The sequence below is a fragment of the Lissotriton vulgaris genome, chromosome 1_1 (assembly GCF_964263255.1).
Source record: "Lissotriton vulgaris chromosome 1_1, aLisVul1.2, whole genome shotgun sequence".
NCBI lineage: Eukaryota > Metazoa > Chordata > Amphibia > Caudata > Salamandridae > Lissotriton > Lissotriton vulgaris.
Window position 1 is genome coordinate 882203417 of NC_141685.1, and position 20042 is coordinate 882223458.

Sequence of the window (20042 nt, forward strand, 5' to 3'; positions counted from 1 at the left end):
GGTAAGATTTAAACGGAGTACTCCATTAGCATAAAGATAGGATGTGTACAAGCACGCCCCTGCCTCCCTAACTTTTTGGCTGCAATAAAATATTAATTTATTCTAATCTAAAGTGTAATACTGTCTGACTTTATAACCCCACATCACCTCCTAGAGCATGTATTAGCTTTTAAATTCCAGTAATCGGAGAGGTAGGAGCTAAAAGGGAGTAGTTAGTCATTCAGCTTCATTGCAAGAGTATTGTGGCCCCAGGTCGCCAGAGGTAAACTACAGTAACCTGAACAGTTGTTGCCCCGCAACCTCTGACTGGCCTGCCACCCCAGGAAAGGGGCAATGCAGATCCGGTTTGTGTTTTACTAAATAATGAACCGCCAGCCAAGAGCTTATCAGGGATGTGTCTTGGTGCACAGGTGCCATGGAGAAACTGGGGAAGTAGGGTGACAGCCCGTCCGTAATTTAAACAGCCTCTCCGTAAATTTACTCTAATGTCCGTTGTCCGTGATGGAAGTTTCACAGGCGGCATTTGCCCGTCATTTTAGCCTTTTTGATAAAGGACAAATGTTCACTCCAACGGTTGAGATGGCTCAACTGAAGCAGAAGGGAGGGGGTCTCCTGTGCTGTGATCCAGATGGAGGGGCAGACAGCTAAACTAGAAACCAGCCTTCTAGCCAGGGTGTCAGCTGTGTCAAAGAAATGTATATGTGGGGAACTGGTCTATCTGCGCATGTAAAGCGTGCTTGAACGCCAGTATAGGTGTTAGTTGATAGAGTTTGCTTTAAGCTCCCTGGAATGAAAGATTTCTTCTTTTTGACAGGTATTGTTGTGGTGTTCCAAGCTGAGCTGTGAAGTGAATGCTTTCTACGGATAGTTGTAAAACTGTTTGCACTAGATGCAATCTGCACATTACTAAACTCTGCACTTTGAAAACACTTTTTGGTCTTTCATCTACATTTATTGCTGCATTTTGTAGCAGCCTCTTATACTATGCATAATGCAAATTAAAATAGTGACTTACACATTCACTGTGCCTTCTCTGACAAACGGGTACCCCTTAGCACCAAAAATACACAAGTCACTATTCCCTGCTAACCAAAGAGGATTCAATTCCATTTGCCTCAGTTTTCCCTCATATACATCTGCAGTGATCTCATTGTCAGAAGAAGTTTCATAATATTAAATAATGTATTTCCCACTGATTAGTTTAACTTGCATTTATTTTTCATTTAAGGCGTGAATTGTTTTAAATGCACGTACCTGAAGGTGAAAGAACAACAAAATAGTCCCAAAATATTTTGTTCTTTTTAGACACCCTATTATTCCGCTTCCATGCTCACAGACCCTGTCCCAGTTGCACTCAAAATCACATTATACATACTTTTTTAATGCACTCCAACTGCTGCGTTGACTAGTTATGTAACGTTTGAGTAAGCCAGTGATGTTAGCATATGGTTTCCCGTAGTCCCTCACATTCACTATGTACCTTTTTAGATATTGTGTTCAATTAAACTGTGATCTCTATTTACTTAACACAGTCTTCTATTCATCTGACAGAATTGTACACAGCCACTGTCCTCTGGTGCTAAAGAGGATTGAGAAAAAGAAAGAAAGCTAGTCAGTGGCTTAATTACACTATGTGTGTGAACAGAAAACCTGGGTTCCAATCTCATGACTAAATTGTGTAATTTAAGTCAAATCAACTTAATTCATGAGTCTAGTTTACTTGATAGTAACATTTAAGAGCACGTTTAAGTAATTCAGTTCAATATGGATCTTATGCAAAAATCTCACTTGTATGTGCTTTAATGGTCTGTAATATTCCACCAGTCATAAACATAATATTGGCCATGATATAAGAGACATCAGGCAATTGGTTCTTTGTTCATCCATGGCTTTGGCAAGAGGGAGGGTAAATAAATGTTTTGAAGTTCATGTTTAGAAACTTCCACTTCAAAGAATTATCAATGGAATGTTGTGATCTCATGTACTAAATTGAAACACATCAATGTGTTAAAGATACATTTTTTGCATTTTAAGTATTTGTTTGTTGTGTAATTTTGTATCACAAATGTTCTGTAGATTCTACATGTTCTTAAGGATGAGCTAGACCATTGGTTCGGGGTTGGCTCTACTGCAGAGCCATTTCAAGACATGGACAGTGTGGACAATTGCTCAGGGCCCAACTTTTCAAGGGGCGTGGCCCCTGCTTGCCCTCCACAGCACTAGCAATGTAACATCACAATGGCAGAGTTTGACAGGGTTGGTGGGTGCTGCTTATTCTACCAGTTGACAGTGCCTCTTCTGTTACTAGCTGCCCTGCTGAGACTACTCTCCATGTACGCAATACTTTCTGGTACTCATGGAGGGCCAATCTGATTTTAGGAATTGTCTCACCTTGTTTTGCTCTCCCCTATTTGACCAGTTATCAGCAATGACCCTTTGAATCAGTTGCTATGGTTCTTCCATCTGATCTTAATTTCATCCTGCTCTTCCATTCTTTGTCTGATGATCGGGCTCCTAGTTTTGAGATACATGTAGAGTCTTCTTGGTGCTGTGAGACTACAGACAAGTTGTAGGTACCTAATATCCTGGCATTAGATGTGAAACTGTCACCCACACCAGGATCACTGACAGAATATCGGAACAAAAAATACTGTGTGGACAGATTATCGTGCCAAAACATATTGAGTACCAAAATATTGAGAAGGTAAAGTGCAAATAGTTAAGTACTGATTTACTATTCTTAACTCCACATCTATGTACCTTGAAGATATATATATATTGTCAATGTGCATAAATGTGCAGTTGTATATAGTAACACTTTGCTTAAATATAGAAACTTCACTTCACAATATTTTTGTCCTAAATATTCTTGACATGTTGTTTTGTCCCACAGCATTTTTGGTTCTGATATTCTGTTCCACACCATCTGCTCTGCCTCCTTAATTGTTTTTAGTTTTGATGTCTAGTGGAGGGTGAGGTGAGCAGAAAGTTAAAAAGTCACTTACCTTAACGTTTCCCAAACTTTAATGGGTATTGAAATGTTTAGAAACATAATCAAAATATTGCTGTTCCTTTCTCTCCAAGAAAGATTAGGTAGATTTGGGTTGGGGTGATGCTCTAGACACCATGCTCAAGGACATCAATTTACTGTTAAACAAGGACATATTGCACTATCTGAATGTAGCATACCTGAAGGCAATCTTATACAGTACATTGCATACAATTAAAAGTAGTAAATAAGTTCAATATAAGAAAAATAGTAAATAAATGCATTGATAAAGTAGTGGTGTATGGCCACACCTCGGGTGTATTCATAAAAGTGACCTTTGTCCTGAATATTCTTTCTGCATTTTGACCCTTTGACCTGATTTTTTTGCAGTCCTGTACTGCTTTTGCGTCCATGTCAGGTGGTCACCCTAGTAGTAAGCACACCTTTTTCGTCAAGAGATGGCTGTGGAACCAATGGTGAACAAGGTCCAGGATACCCCAAATAGAATTTTCATCTCAGCCCAGGGATATTTCCCTCTGTACTAGAACTGTTGCTTGTACTATTGGGGCCAGGCATTCCGATGCTATTGCGGCCTGTCGGGTCAATGTGGAGTTAGTCAATCTCTGTTAGTATGGCTGAAAATTCTAATATGGCTGGGTATCTCCACTGCCCCCTGTGACCTGCTTTGATGATGGTCAGCTAGTGCATGCTGAGGAACAGACCGAGACCTATCCTTCAGATGGCTCTTAAAATAAGCCCAGTGGCAGGAGGGAGATATTGGCTCTAGCCCAATTATGGGGTTTGCAACAGTTAAGGAGGTTGTGAACAATGGTTGTGGACAATGGAAGGGACCCTGAAGTTAACAGCACCAGCACCCCTTTAAGATTTGGGTAAGGGTCCCACCCACCTCACTCTCCTAACCATCAATATATGCTGGGCATCCACAGGAGAGGCACCAACATGGGTGCACTGCCAATGTAGGTCTTTGCTTTTTAATTGGAAAAAAGATACCTCAGCCCCCTTGGCTGTGCAGGGTACATTGGTCAGTATAGCAGCGTAGGGGCATGCATCTGGGGGCAGATTCAATTAGATGTTCTTGTGAACTTGGCTCAAGTCACCGTTTGGGCGTGACTCCCCTCTCACCGTTCATCACTCTTCTTCGGCCAGTTCTTATCTCTTGTAAAGAGGAATACTTTTAGTTATTTTATTTTAAGTGTCACGACTCTGACGTGATTTGCACAGTAGGAAGCGGCGTTTGATACTCCGCGGTGACTATTAATCAGCAGGTCAGCGTTCTAGTCTTCTGACGCTGCCTCCCTTGCCCGGCCACGCTCATTTGGCCTCATAATAATAATAATAATAAAGGGGTTTATAAAGCGCATGGCGACGCCATCCCGGCGTGTCCCCGCGCTGTGGAGAGAGAGTCAGATGAGTAGTGAGAGGCTGGAAACTAGAGGGAATATAGGTAGGTCTTTAAAAGTTTTCTGAATTTAGTTTTAGTGTCCGCTAGCCTAATATTCGTTGGAAGAGAGTTCCATTTGTTGGCTGCCAGCACTCGAAAGGAACGGCCTCCCATTCTGGCTTTTTTTATCCGGGGGATTTTGAGTAAACCTGTTCCCCTAGAGCGTAGAGTTCTATTAGGCTCATAGGTGATGGCCAGATCTGTCAGGTACGGAGGAGCTTTGTGCGAGATGATCCTATAGCACATTAGGAGCGCTTTGAATAAGATCCTCTTTTTTATAGGAAGCCAGTGTACAGTGGCCAGAGTAGGTTTTGAGGCCTGCATTTTGGGTAATCTGAGGTCTAGTCGTGCTGCCGTGTTTTGGAGCACCTGCAGTCTCCTGAGGTTCTTTTCCGTTGTTCCTAAAAGTAGCACATTGCCGTAATCTATTCGTGAGGTCACTAGGGCTTGAGTCATGGTTCGTCTGGCCTCTAGAGGAAGAAGGTCCAGAGTACGGTTGAGGGTCTTCAGAACCCCGAAGCATTTCCCTACAACTTTATGAACATGACCATCGAACGAAAGTTTGGGATCAACCCAAATACCCAGGTTCTTTGCTTCCTTACAAGGAGTGGGTAAAGGACCAAGACAGGAAGGCCACCATTCTTTAGTCCAACTAGCGTCCTGTCCACCTATCACTAAGACCTCAGTTTTAGAGCCATTTAGCTTCAGGTAGTGTTGGTTCATCCAACCTGCAAGGTCCTGCATACAGGTTTTGAAGTTGGCAGCAGCTAAGGTGGGAGCTTGGGACAGGGAGATAAGCAGTTGAGTATCGTCGGCGTAGGAGACTAATTCTATGCCGTACGATTGAACCACCTCTGCCAACGGAGCCATATATAGGTTGAACAGGGTGGGGCTCAGGGCAGAGCCCTGAGGCACCCCCTGTTCTAAGGCTATGCTGTCTGAGAGGTAGGTGCCTCTCTGAACCTGAAAGCAGCGATCTGTGAGGAACGCTTTCAGCCAACCCAGTGCCGCCTTGGTGACCCCGGCTTTGTTTAGACACTGTAGCAAGATGGAGTGAGCTACAGTGTCAAACGCGGCACTGAGGTCCAGCATAATAAGTGCCATGGTATGACCCTCATCTGCTCCTACCCGTAGAGTTTCGGTCGCTCTTAAGAGAGCTGTCTCAATGGAATATCCTGACCGAAAGCCAGATTGAGAGCTATGGAAAGCATTATTGGATTCCAGATGGGCCATAAGTTGATTGTTGGCTATTTTTTCCGCCACTTTCGCTAAGTAAGGTAGCAGAGAAATAGGTTGCAAGTTTTCCAAAGTGTCCTGGCTCACATTGGGTTTCTTTTTTATAGGAAGTACAATGGCTTTCTTCCACTCTTCCGGCAGACAAGCCGAAGCAAAGGAAACTTGGAGCACATGTCTAAAGTGTGGTTCCAATACTGTTAAACTTGCTCCTAGTACCTTAGGAGGAGCTCGATCACGGGGGGAGCCCGATTTGATACTTTTGCAGATGTTTGTGAGTATTGCAGGAGGGGGAACCGAAAAACATCGTAGGCATGACTCCATGAGACTAGCTCCTTCGCTTTCCATGAAATCATGACCAGATGTCAGGTTTCCAGAAAAGTTGGCATAGATGTCAGTTATCTTACCAGCAAAGTATTTGGCAATTTTGTTGCACGTTTCCATCGAGTCAGTGTGGGTCGTGTTATCAGTGGTTACCACAGAGATTTCCTTAAAGATCTTAAAAAGCTCCTTCGAAGAATTCTCTGCTTCTCCAATGCGATTTTTATAATGCAAGGCTTTAGTGGTTCGTATTTTTTTATTATAATCCTTTTGCGCTTTTTTATATTGAGTTTTAATAGTCGGGCAGAAGTTGGTTCGCCATTCCCGTTAAAGTTTTTTACAAGCAGATTTAACTACTTGGAGTTCAGGAGTGAACCGCGGGGTGGATTTCCTCACATTCTTGGAGTTTAAGTTTCGAATAGGGGCAGTGCTTTCCAGAGCAATCAAAATACGGTTCTGTAGTTGATTATAAGCTGTTTCACAGTCTAAACCTCCTGGAGGTCCTCCTGTTTCGAGTACTTGAATAAAGGTGTCTAGGGAGAAATTTTTCCATTTCCGACATCGGTAGCGATGTTCACTATCTTTTTTAGGATCAGTCACAGATACCCGTATATGCAGCGGGATTAAGAAGTGATCAGACCAGGGAACCGGTAGCGGAGGATGAACTTGCACTCCGGTCCAGTTCCCAAAGACAGGGTCCAACAAGTGTCCTAGTCTATGTGAGGGGGTCATGATTTTTAAGGTCTAACTGTAGAGAGTAAAGTTCTGACCTGATGTCCGTGGCATCTTTGTCGAGGGGATCATCAAAATGAACATTCATGTCTCCAAGCACTATAAATCTGGTCTTTCTAATGGCTAGATGTGCTGTAGCTTCCACTAGGCTAGCCGTGAAATCAGACAGCCGACCTGGGGGTCTATATACAAGAATACCCGAGAGGGAGTGTTGAGGCCCAATTATAATAGTGAAAGAACCTGCTTCACAATGATCGATCGTCAGGGGAGAGATGGAGCATTCCAACGGCACTTTAGTTGCGATTGCAATCCCTCCACCCCTGCCGTCTTTCCTGTCCAATCTGGAGAGGGAGTAGCCAGGTGGCATGGCCTCTATTATATCAGGGTCTGAGTGCTCTCCTAGCCAGGTCTCAGTAAAAAACAGGATGTCGAGTGCCTCATCCTCAAGTAGGTGATATATTTGTATGCTATGTTTACTGAGGGATCTGCAGTTTATCAGTGCCGCTTTTATCTGCCCTTTAGAGGGCGCTTTAATCGGTATGTCATCAGGTGTAAAAGGACACACTGAACAACTATGGAGCGATGCTGCCTCCATAGTGTGTTTACATGGTAAGGTGATAGTGGGACAAAGATCCAACAGTTCCTGTCTACCATACCGTACAGTGGGGGACTTTAGTCGACCAGGATTTAAGGCCCCGAGCCCCGTCCGGGCGCAGACGGGCTTGACTTTGGCTCGACTTCGGCGCGCTTCCGGCGCGGTCGCTGGCTCACACACATTTATAGAGGAAGTAGGGGCAGCTAGAGCGCTGACCTGGCAGCCCTGAGCCCGGAAGTGCTGGGCTCCTCCTCACCCTCCGCATCAAACGCCCAGAAATGGACGCGGCGGACCGGGGCGGGAGTGGGCGGAATGCGTAATCACCGAAGCTATCCGAATCAGCCCAGAGGTGAGGTGCAGTCAGGAATTATTTACACCCAAAGAAAACTGTAAAAATATTAAGATTTAGCCTACAATCGCTAAAAGTTAAAAAGCACGCTATACAATCAGTGCTTACAGTGTGGCGTTAGTTGAGCACAGCGCAAAGCAGATAGAGTCAGCCTCTGCCACCGGCTAGACTCTTCTCCACCCCGCGACTGCGTTAGTCTTCGCTTTAAGTACTAAACACCTACAGCGCAGCTAGAGCGCTGACCTGGCAGCCCTGAGCCCGGAAGTGCTGGGCTCCTCCTCACCCTCCGCATCAAACGCCCAGAAATGGACGCGGCGGACCGGGGCGGGAGTGGGCGGAATGCGTAATCACCGAAGCTATCCGAATCAGCCCAGAGGTGAGGTGCAGTCAGGAATTATTTACACACAAAGAAAACTGTAAAAATATTAAGATTTAGCCTACAATCGCTAAAAGTTAAAAAGCACGCTATACAATCAGCGCTTACAGTGTGGCGTTAGTTGAGCACAGCGCAAAGCAGATAGAGTCAGCCTCTGCCACCGGCTAGACTCTTCTCCACCTTCTTCAGGAGCCGATGATGTGACCGCGCAGCGGACGCGCCACTGGCGCGCCTAAGGCAAGCCAATCTGCGCCCGTCCGCGACCTACCAGGACCAGGGGCCAGTACCCCTGCCGGTTTGACCAGGGAAAAATACTCCTATACCACATTGGAACTTAACTGTTATAGAGGAACTTTAAGAAGTAAGTGCTTACACTCTAAGCTACCGGACTGCTCCTTTTAAACACTGCCAATTCTGTTGTTTTAAACTCTGCCCCGTGTTGGAAACCCGCATAGACCCTCCTATCAAAGAGGTTTTTAAACTCTTTTTACTTAACTGTCGCTCAATGTCTAAACATGCAGTGGAAATCCATCTGTTATTAGAAGAAGAAAGTCCTGACGTACTATTTTTAACAGAGACATGGTTGAATAAAGATGCTAGCCCTGCCATCGTGCAAGCCCTCCCGCTGAGCTATGCAATACAGAGGCTTGACTGGAAGACCGGGAGAGAAGGTGGAATAGCCATTATTTATAATAACAAATTCAGTTGCTGCACCACCTTGAACCCTCTACCAGACTGTGAAAGCCTTTTTTACTATCGGTATATCCGATGTTAGCACCCTTTCAGGGATCTTGGTGTATCGTCCCCCAGGCCCTCTAGGCAACTTTTGTAAGGAGCTTCCCAATATTGTAGCTGGCTTGGCTAGCTCTCTCCCCAATGTTACCCTTCTACAAGACTTCAATCTACATTTTGATGATGCTTCACTCTCACCCACATTGGAATTAATAGACGGGCTGGAGATGCTCCAACTCACGCAATTAGTTAGCAGTCCCACCCACTGTAAAGGACATCTACTTGATCCCATCTTCTCAAATATCCCAAGCCTATTGACAAACAACATCAGAGCACATCATGTTTGAGTTACTCATCTTTCGTGCATTCATCACTCTTCTGCAATAGTTATTCTCGTACCCCATCAATAAATATCACTTAGCTGTAGGTCAGTCAGATTTTTATTTCTTTGTACAGCACAACATCCAACAGCCAACGCGCGTTTTGCCCTACCAGGGCTTCCTGAAGGCTCACTGGCGATATAGTTTACACCCTATTTATCCTCGAAGGTGTAAGTTTCAAAACTAAATTATCAAATGTCCAAGATACTTAATGTAAGATTCACATTTTACTCTCCGCACCAATTCATGCACGTCTTGTGCCAATTCTTAGTCCTCTGAATTCACCCTTGCTGTGGAGTTAGATAAGTTCCATCGTGCGGTAAACTTTTACTCTTCCCAGCGTCCGTGCACATCCGAAGTCCGTTATTGCATCCCAAGCCTATTGGTCAAGGACCCCAGTCCAATACCTTGGTCTGACCATTCTCTAATTCCATTTGTATGGACAGCGCAGGATGCCTCTATTCCGGCTGAGAGAAGCATTAGACATGTATAGGCATGGGCGAAATTGTCTCCTAAATCGTGAGTGGCTATTTTGGAAGACACTATCCCCACCCTTGACACTAATCCAGTCACTGCTAATGATAAACTTAATAGATGGCTCGAGTTATCACTGGATACTACTCTCCCAAAGAAATGCACTCATAATAAAGTAGGAGCCAATCACAATCCCTGGTACACGCCCAAAATTCGGAAGCTTAGACAGTCCAGTAAGAGGCTAGAAAGAAACTGGAGAAAAGACCCCTCAGTTTCTAATGAAACGAAATACAGAGAAGGGATAAGGATCTATAAACTCAAAATAAAAGCGGCCAAATCCCTCTATTATGAAAAGAGAATCTCTTCGGCAGCAAATTGCCCTCGCAAAATCTTTAGAATTGCTAAATCACTTTTAACTCCTCCTGCGCTCCCTATTGTTCCCGCCGATATCCCTTTATGCTGCAACCTAATTGCAGAATTTTTTAATGATAATATACAAGCTATTTATAAGTCCTTTCCTCTGGCAACAGCCCCAAAACTTCATTTCCATCTGATTCTATTGCCTATTGTGGTGACTATTTGCTAGAGGTAATCCCCCCTCTGAATCTGATCTCACTTTAAGGGATTCTGAGTCAATTGAAATCCGGAGCACCTACAGATGTTGTCCCCCCCTAGTACCGATCTCACTTCAAGGGATTCTGAGTCAATTGAAATCCGGAGCACCTACAGATGTTGTCCCCCCCTAGTACTTTAAATGTAGTCTCTGAGACTATCACCTGTGATTTTAGAAGTGATAAACACTTCTTTAGAAAAGGGATTAGTGCCCCCCTCTGGAAACAGGCTATGGTTAGAGCCCCTTTTAAAAAACCTAACCTTGATCCTGAGTTGCTGGCAAATTACTGCCCGATTTCTCTGTTACCAGGAATAGGAAAAATGGCTGAGAAGCACGTAAATTTTACGCTCTCAGCCTTTTTGGAAAATGATAACTGTCTTCATCCCACACAGACGGGTTCAGACGACAGCAAGGCATAGAAACTGCACTTGTGATAGTGGTGGAAGAACTAAGAAAAATTCTGGATGGAGGTGGCTGCGCTGCCCTTATTTTACTTGATCTCAGCGTAGCCTTCGACACAGTGAACCACCATCTGCTAATTCAAAGACTCCGGAATGTAGGAGTTGTTGGTTCAGCATTAAAGTGGCTACCGTCCTTTTTAGAGGACAGATCCTTTGTAGACTTCGAAGAGTAATCTACCTCTAAGCCAGTGCCTCTTAGTCCCTGAGCCCCACTCTATTTAACATTTAATTGAGCCCCCTGGCGGAAATAGTAATATCTTTTGGTATCCAGATCATCACCTACGCTGATGATACTCAGTTGGTGGTGTCGCTAAATCAACTGAACAACTCAGGCTCAAGTGTGGCGTCATGCCTGGGAAAGGTTTCTAGCTGGATGGATAGCTCATGTCTATAACTTAATGGAACTAAGACAGAGCTGATGCTCCTGGGTAATCACACAACATTGAGAATAGACTCTCTTTGGCCTAGCTGTTTGGGCTCACCACCTCCCCCAAAGGATCAAATTAAGGATCTTGGTTTTTGGTTGGATCACAATCTTGATTTTAAGGAGCAAGCACGTGAGGGGGCTGCTTGCTGTTATTGGATTTTAAGTAAGCGAAGAAAGATCCTCCCCTTGCTTCACTTTTTCTGCTAGAAGAGTGCTGGTCCAGGCACTGATTTTGTCACTCCTGGACTATGCAAATGCTCTATACCTGGAAGCCCCACTTACTATAAAAAAATTGCAGATAGTGCAAAACTCTGCTTACAAATACTTCTGCTTACAAATACTTCCAAACGCATTACAGCTAAACCTGCGCTCACATTGCTCCATTGGCTACCAATTCAGGAAACAATCCAATTCAAGGCTATGTGTACTATACACAAGGCCTTCTCAGGCAAAGGCCCACCGATCATTAGGTCCATCATTCATCCTTATTGCTCCCTTAGGTCTTTAAGATCAGATAACAAGCAGCTGGCAGCAGTCCCAAAAATAAGGAAAACACAAAGCGGAGGGCGCCGCTTTGCGTATAATGCTGCTAAATTATGGAATCGCTTACCCATCTGGATCCGCCTTGAACCGAATTACCTGACCTTTCGCAAAGAGCTAAAGACCTTTCTGTTTCCCTAACTCCACTCGAATTCGAAGTCGCCCCGCATTATATCGCTGGGATGCCCCCCGGTAGCCATGCACTCTAGAAATGTCTTTCATTCATTTATTGTAAAGAGCATTCCGTCCTACTGGTTTGCTAACCAGGCAACTACCCCTGGTGGCCTTGGTGTCAGTAGCTACAGCTGCAGGATGCATCTGCACCACACCACCCTTTGGGGATAAGATGGAGGGGGCAACCATAGTAACAGGGAGCAATGGACGGGGTTCAAGCGTTACAAATTTGGAAGTGACTGCTTCCTTCATGTTTCAGATTTCAGACTCCATCTCCTCCAGCTGTTGGTAGATGGGCTCTAGCTTTTCCGACACTAGTGATATGAGTTTGTCGCACAAGGCCTGAAGCCCATAAAATGACCTGGCTGGAGCCCTGTCTTCAACTGCACTCACCCAGACTTGGGCTAGAAGACAGTCACTGCGTCTTGTTGTGATTGGCTACTCTCTTCCTTTTGCCTCCTGCTCTGTTAACTAGCATAGGGCTTATGTGGGATAGTGGGGAGTCCGCTGGCTGCGCTGCAGCCCCTTCTGGCTCTTTTGGTGGCACTGTTGTCACCCAAATAGTTGGACATTCCCCTATGCTCCAGTGAGAGCTGGGTGTTGGAGCAACCACCGGGCTTTCAGATACTATTGCCCGCAGTAGTCTGTGGTCGAAATGGGGGGAAGAAAAGGCTAACTGGTGTTCAACCAAGTCTATTTCCTTACTAATTAAGCCCACTGCTCTCTGGAGAAACCCATCCACAGTGGATCCCTGCTGCCCATTTGTCCCACTGGCTGGCGCTCTCCACTTCTCCATGCTAGCTGGTAAGGCGGGAAGCAGTCTGCTCTTTAAAGCTAGTCCAGGCCTTTCCTGTGGCAAGGGAATGTTGGGGGACCTAATCCCACACCACCAGGGATCGAGAACACCAGATGGAGTACTGTGGGCAAGAGAAACTGCTAGCATGCCTCCGCTGGCAAGAGAGGGCAGACTGGCAAACACCTCTTAAGTGGTTGAAGGGGTTAGAGTAGACATAGGAACCTCAGACCACTTTGGCAACCACAAGTCCTGACCTCTTTGGATAGCTCAAGACAGTTCAGGATTGCCAAGACCGTGACTCCAAAAATCTCAAGTTCAAAACAAAGTCCAAGCAGCCTTAATGATTACTGGTCACTGATCACGAACTGCGGATTGCTGGATAATAGATTGCTATATTAGCAGCAGTAGATCAGCCACTTATTCCCAACCCCTGGCTGAAGCAGGTAGCCACGGCCGACACCCACAGGCCGCGCCCACTAGCCTTCCAAATCAAAGAATCATGGAGATATTACTGTAGTTTTTAGGTTTTGCCTGGCGAAAGATGCGCTCTGCGCATCTTTTTCGCGCAGGCGAAAACCTAATGATTATGGTAGGGGAGACAAGAACGGCCCCCGTCTTCCATTGGCTAGCTCCATAAATGGAGGCTAGCCATTGGAAGACGGGCCTGTCCGTCAATGCCGGACCAGATTCGGGGGCGTTCCCGAGAATTTTTGGCTTTTGGCTACGTCACGCTACGTCAGCCGAAAGCCAATTCTCGGGTACGCCCCTGAATCTGGTCAGCACATCAGCGGGCTCTTCCCCCTCCTTCGACCCAAGCTGCTGGGCTTGCCGAGTTTGTGCCCCGCTGAAGGCCGTCATTTGTGTGCACCCCAAGGATTATCTGCCTTGAAGTGCTTGGAGCCGTGCCGTGGCCGCACTGACCCGTGTGCCGCCGCTGATCGCAGCTGCCGCCACACCGTGTCCTCAGGGGCCGCCCCGCACCCTGCCTCCACCCATCTCCGAGGAGAAGTGCACCGCCCGCCTTGCAGCCCCCCACGAGCTCCCGGGACCCGAGTGAGCAGATTGAAAGGTGCGTGCCCTTGAGCGTTTGCTCCGCACCACACCTTGCCCCTGAGGCTGCGCCGCACCAGCTGACCTGCCGGTACAAGTTGTGCCCGCTACTGAGTGCCGCCGCGCCGCCTCCCCTTCTTGCCTGCTCCCTGGTATCCGGCCCGTGTCATAACGCCGGTAAAGTGTATTTACCCGCCCGGCACCAGAGGGAATCCCCGAGGCGGCGCCACACTGCGAGGAGCTGCCCTGTACAAAGGAGTACGGGCCGCTCTAAAGTGCACTTCCCGCCAAAGGATTTCCCTGCAAGCTTCGCATCGAAGAAGCCAGGACATAAACAGCGCCCCTGACAGCTCGCAGAAAACGGAGGCCCCGCTCCAGCGCCGCACGCCTCCACGAGCCGGACCCACCTCAGGCGCCCTGATGAGACTCGACCCGGTCCACAGCTGTTCCCCGCATTGTCCACGGCAACCCCGTATCAAAGGTACTGTTCTGTTGGGCTCAAGAGTGCACGCCACGGACCCGAAGGTCTGCCCCTGGTGTAATTCTTGCCGATGGTTAACCCCTTGCAGGGTCTCAAAATCTAAGAGAGCCCCAGTAGCGTGAAGCTCACAGAACAGCGCATTAGAACCAAGATCCTGAAGCAAAGTGTCGGTTAACCAGGGATTCTGCCCTCCCTCGCCTTGGAGTGCATTTAAACCTGTCCCTCGTGACATAGAGGCGCTTTGCTGAAAGAACACTGTTGTCACAAACACCTGAACTGAAAAATTGATACTGAAAAGAAGTACTGTGGGCATTGTTTTCTTAACTGATTTAAAGAGGCTGCGGGACTGGAAGAGGCAGGATGCTTAGGGGGTGCAGGCGATGCTTTGTAAACGAGCACGGATGCAGTGTGCGGCTTCCCCTGCAGAGATGACGTGAAAACCTGCATTCACATGCTCTCCATAACCGAGAGCTCATCTTTCATGCTGCGTGCAAAGATGAAGGCGAGGCTCCAAAGGGCAGGAGGCTTAGAAGCATCGGTGCTGTGTACCAGGTTCTCCTCCAGCCCCGTCCCCGAGCTCTCTTTCCTGTTTCATATTCTGTTCAAAGATGATAAATATGGCAGCTCGCAGTTTAGCTGCAACAAATTAAACCTAGCACTTTCACCTATCCTCTTCTGACCTCCATGCGGGCACAATGACCCCGAGTGGCTTCAGCAGAAGTAACCAACCGCATCTCTGGGCAGTACAGCTCAGACCAGATCCCTATCCATCCACACACCTGGCAGCCTTACTTCGGCCCATCCGTTAGGCAATGCTATAAAGCCCAAGTCTTCAGCCCGGGTTGACATCTGAGAGAAGTCTTAGCAGTCCAGATGCAGTTCACCCAGTGCTCTGGGCCACCGGGAAGTGATTCAATTTAAGTCAGAATACATACAAAACTAAGAATTCAACAGCTGCCGTCGCAACTCTGTGCTTGATCACTGGAGGTGACGAGCGATACTGGGCACAAGTCAAAGGGTCACCTACCTATACCAACTGACCAAGTTGCAAGCATACACCGCGATTCAGCCAACAACTGTCCAATTCAGTCTCTGGCCTGCACACACCTTTTGTGTTCCCCCGTACACCAGAACACCACCACCCAACAAAAACAAATCACACACGCTCTACCACATCACCACTATCTCAATTCACTTACCTAACGTAAGCCACACGACAGCCTCCTCGTTGAGCCACCACGTCACCCTCATCATGCTTGTGTATCCTCACAGCTCACCAACTTCACACATCATTCCTTCCACAATACCACTGACTCAGACTTATATGTGGCTATCAACCCCTCAGGAGTATCATTACACCTACAAACTCCAACGCTCAAGGTCTCTCAGTCCTGCATCTTTATATATCACATTACCAAGGTGCCTCTCATTCTGTCTAATGAACGCCAGATCTACATGCAGCACTATAATGGCCAAATTGATTCCTGCGCTTGCATTAGGATGCCCTGTTTCTGTGCGATGCCAGATGTTTTTTTATTGTGCTTTAATCGTGGGGCTGAGAGTCAGCTGAGCACAAGCATGTGTTCGTGTCAACTCTAGATTTAGTGAGACCATGAAGGTCCGTTACGATAAGGGGGCTCTCAGTGTGTGGGGGGGGGGCTCTCAGTGTGTGGGGGGGGCTCTCAGTGTGTGGGGGGGGCTCTCAGTGTGTGGGGGAGGCTCGCAGTGTGTGGAGAAGGCTTGCAGTGTGTGGAGGGAGCTCGCAGTGTGTGTGGGGGGGCTCGCAGTGTGTGGGGGGGCTCGCAGTGTGTGGGGGGGCTCGCAGTGTGTGGGGGGCTCGCAGTGTGTGGGGGGCTCTGTGTGGGTGTGTGTTGGGGGGCTCTCTGTAGGTGTTTGTGGGTGTCATTTGCGAAAGATAAAGCTAGTGGCATTGCAAATGACAATGCCATTTATTTATGTAAAAAAAAAAAACATAAATAAAAATAATGTCAAGAGCATTGCCAATAGCTCAAACTTTAACAAAGGCAAAACCATTGCATTGTAAATGCTTGTTCTTCCAGCCTCTGCAAAATGCTGGTGCGGACTTCAGAATGACTTCTAGACGCCCTCAGAACACCAGTTGCAGCAGTCCTCGCCAGTCACACCTTGGTGATAGTCCCGATTTCTGGGCCAACTTCCGCGATCCTGACCTAGGTGGGAGAGCGACAGGGAGGAAGATAGAAGTAACGGGGGGCTCTTGACTTGCTTCTTCGTATGTAAAGGGCCTAGACAATCTACCCCGGCAGACACGGCCGACGGGCACACCGGCCGCCATCCTGCTGTAAACCGGACACTCACTCGGCTCCTCGGCTGAGTTGAGCGCAGAAGCAGCGGTATGAGAGCAGCAGCGGTATGAGAGCAGCTCAATGAGCTGGGGCCTTTGGAGGGCAAAACTGGCCAAATAGCAGGACGCCCACAGTGCTCAAAGGGGCAATACCGTGGTACAACACCCCCTCTCCACTGCGGGAGACAAGGAGCCCGACGTGGAGGCACAAGTTGGATTTTCGGCGTGTCCCCATTCAGCAGCAACTGACCTGTGGGCGAGCATGAGCAGGTCAGCTTATGGGAGAAGCTCTGCAGACAACCTCGGGAAGGATTCTGCAGAGAGTTGTACAAGGGCAGGCATTTTAGTTGCCATACAACTCTCCACAGTGTTGTTGCGATACATGGGGGACTACTGCATCTACCCCCGTTGATCCTTTCTGGTAAAGTATCACATCACTTACTGCCAGCCAGGTTTGCTGAAGTGCAAGTTTGGAAGCAACAGATTGCACCTCCAATGCATATATGTCGAAGTAAGGTTTGTGACATTTACTCCATAAATAAACTGAATGTCATTTTGCATTATAGAGTTGATAGATTAGTCAAAGTATTACTGCCCTTTAAAACATATGAAGCAGGGGTTGCTCCCCATGTCAAACTGGCTGCTTAGATCACAGCTTTCCATGATGACACCCTCTTCGACCTGCCCATCAGACGTTGAAGATCAATAATGGGCCTTGGCTACCTGAGAGGTAGACATGACTCCCGAGCAAATGTCCTTTTCAGATGCTTCTGGTTATCTACTTGCCATGGTTTCGATATACTGTGCATCCTCCATTGTGATTGTGATGGTGAAATAAGTAAACTTGGCTGCTTCTCCTGCAGCAGGGATGAAAAGTTATAAATAAAATGTTTTTAAAAAAAAGGGGGCATTGGCGGTGCATGTCACAGAGCTGGATGTGTATTTTATGTGTCTTTTTCTGCTTTGGGGCTGTTTTTAAGACTGGGATTTCCTTTTCCCTACAGAGATGGCGCTTCGAGTTTTCCTGCAGCGCATTCTTTCGGCTTCACCCAAGGCACTCTCTGCACCAGTACCTTTGCCTTTCTCCTCAGCTGTCTGTAAGTATGCTACACCGGTGTGCCACCTCTCCACTGCCGATCACCATTACAGGAGATGCATGCCTGCACCACCCCTCTCCCGGCCCCTCTCCACCTCTTCAGCCAACTCTCTGATCTTCAATGTACAGGACGACGATGACTTCCAAGAACGGGTCAAGAACAGTGCCACACCGGTCATTGTGGACTTCCACGCTGAGTGAGTGTTGATGTAGTGAGTAGGGCAGAGGACGTAAGAGTTGAACACCCCTGACTTGGCATCACATTGGAAGTGTCTCCAATGTTTGCTGTGTAATTGCCCTGATAATGTGAAGTTGAAAAGAGTGCAGCATGATATCACCCCTTACCACCTGGTGGAGAGGTTATTGGGCTGTGATAAAAAGAGCTCCTAAAATAGTGTAAAAAGCAACAGATAGTCTTCTGAGATGCCCACCAAACCTCCCTTTTTCCTAGCAGTCAAGCTCCCAGCTGGGAAAATATCTTAAGTACACTAGGTGGAATTATCACTCATTTACTATGACTTATAAAAAGTTATTGCTGAGTGGGGTACTGTAAGTTCTTCTTGTTTGGACCCACTAGTCTCCAGCCAGAGATGTGTTCATAGGGAAGATTTTGACATTTTTTGGGACAAGATTAGACTCTGGGAAGGGGGGGGGGGGGGGGAAAGAAAATAGTCCCACTCTACTGTGTACTGACTAACATTTGTATTTTCCACCCCTCAGGTGGTGCGGACCCTGCAAGATGCTGGCCCCAAGGCTGGAGAAGTTAATTGGTCAGCAGAAGGGCAAGGTATTGATGGCCAAGGTAGACATAGACGACCACACTGATCTAGCACTGGAGTATCAGGTAGGTGGTCATCTTGTACCAGTGGGGTATTACTTGAGAGGAGAGTCCTCATGGGCATTTCTTTTCATTGTTGGTGTCGGAGGCTGAAGTATTTTCTTTTTTTTGTTTCTGATTTTCAAAGCACTAGCATTACATGAGCAACCCAACATGAGACTCCGACCCCATGAAAAAGTCAGTATGATCGATCACGTCCTCCCCGCCCCTGCACATGTAGTGTTTTTATGGACCGCAGGTAATAACATTGATTGGCAGTGCTAGACAGTAAGTAGGATACATAAGGGCCCCAGAAGTCTTCTGGTCTTGAAGTTGGCAGGAGCTCTTCAGCATAGGTTTCTCGTTGGGCTTCTCAATACACTAGATCTTGGAGCCACTCGGCATGCTTAGGGGCCTGCCTCCTGCCCCAACACTTTGGCACCCTGCATGTAGCAATTAACAATGACACTGCCACTAATTTACAATTAGTGGACTGAAGCAATTTTATAAGGCCCAGTAGGCAAACCCTGGGAGAACACTTAACTTTTTCTTCTACCAGATCTGATATGGTCTTCGTGACTTGTGACCAGTACAGTACTACCGCGTCACGTCCATGCTAGATGCAAGAAGTCTGCTGCAGCTGCCCTACAACGCACGCAGGACGCTTCCACCTGCAACCCAAATCTGTGGAGTTGGAGGGGGGATTGTAGGCCTGCTATAGACTCCAACAGGTTCAGTAACATACGAGGTGGTTCTACAGCGTCTTTGAGGCCGGCACTGTCTTCAGACCGAGTCTGAGGCCAGGATCCCTCATCGACACTGCCAGAACAGAGTCTGTGAGCATCGCGTCGGCTGGCTGTTGCTAAGGCTGGACGACTCATCTCCAGTGATCACCGGGCTGTGTCGAGGGTCTTCTTTGATTCCAGTAGGCTCCCCTGCTTGCTTGAGGCCTACCCTGACTTACTTGAATGTGGTGAGTCTCTTGGACCTTGCTGGTCCTGACACAGTACTTTTTTGTCTTCTTCCACTTGTTGCCGTTGCCAAGACCTGTTGGCGCTTCTGCTGGACACTGACCCCCTGGATATTGACACCAGCGTGGAACAGCTCATACACGGTTGCAGCATCACCTGGTCCACTTAGCTGCCAAAACAAGGGCACCATCAACTTTCTTGTAACAGCTGACATTGGTGGGCACTGGACACCCTTGTCTCCTGGTCACTCCTGAGTGACCTAGACTCTGTCCCCTCTGCTTACAGGTTCTTAAATCCACCCTTGGAATCCATCAGACTCTTCTAGCTTCTTCGCCAGCAGCATCTACGTTTCCATTGGGGTCACAAAGTGGGTTTGGCATTGTCGGATTGGGTCGGAATCCCCTGGGTGCTGGGCAAGGACTGGAACGCGATATTGGACCTGGCCCTAAATAGATCGCACCCCCCCCCCCCCCCTCCCCCCCCTTTCAGGCAGCAGGGGCATCTAAGCTGACTGACCTGTTCGCTGCCTGGGCGGAGGGTTGGGGTTTGGAGGATACATGGCGTAGTTTGCACCCTACCCATAAGGAGTACTCTTAATATTCCCCCCTACACAACTTACACACTACAATTGATCGGTTCCTGTGTTCGAG

General features: G+C 47.4%; 1 protein-coding gene across 1 annotated transcript in view; it reads left to right on the top strand.

Annotated features, from left to right (window-relative positions):
- Positions 1–20042, top strand: part of TXN2 (thioredoxin 2) — a 160171-nt gene that overhangs the window by 103394 nt on the left and 36735 nt on the right. Inside the window, exons 2-3 of the mRNA XM_086958550.1 lie at positions 17513–17801; positions 18325–18448. Of these exons, the coding sequence (XP_086814676.1) occupies positions 17515–17801; positions 18325–18448 (411 nt within the window). The 5' untranslated portion in view covers positions 17513–17514. The remainder of the gene's footprint in view (positions 1–17512; positions 17802–18324; positions 18449–20042) is intronic.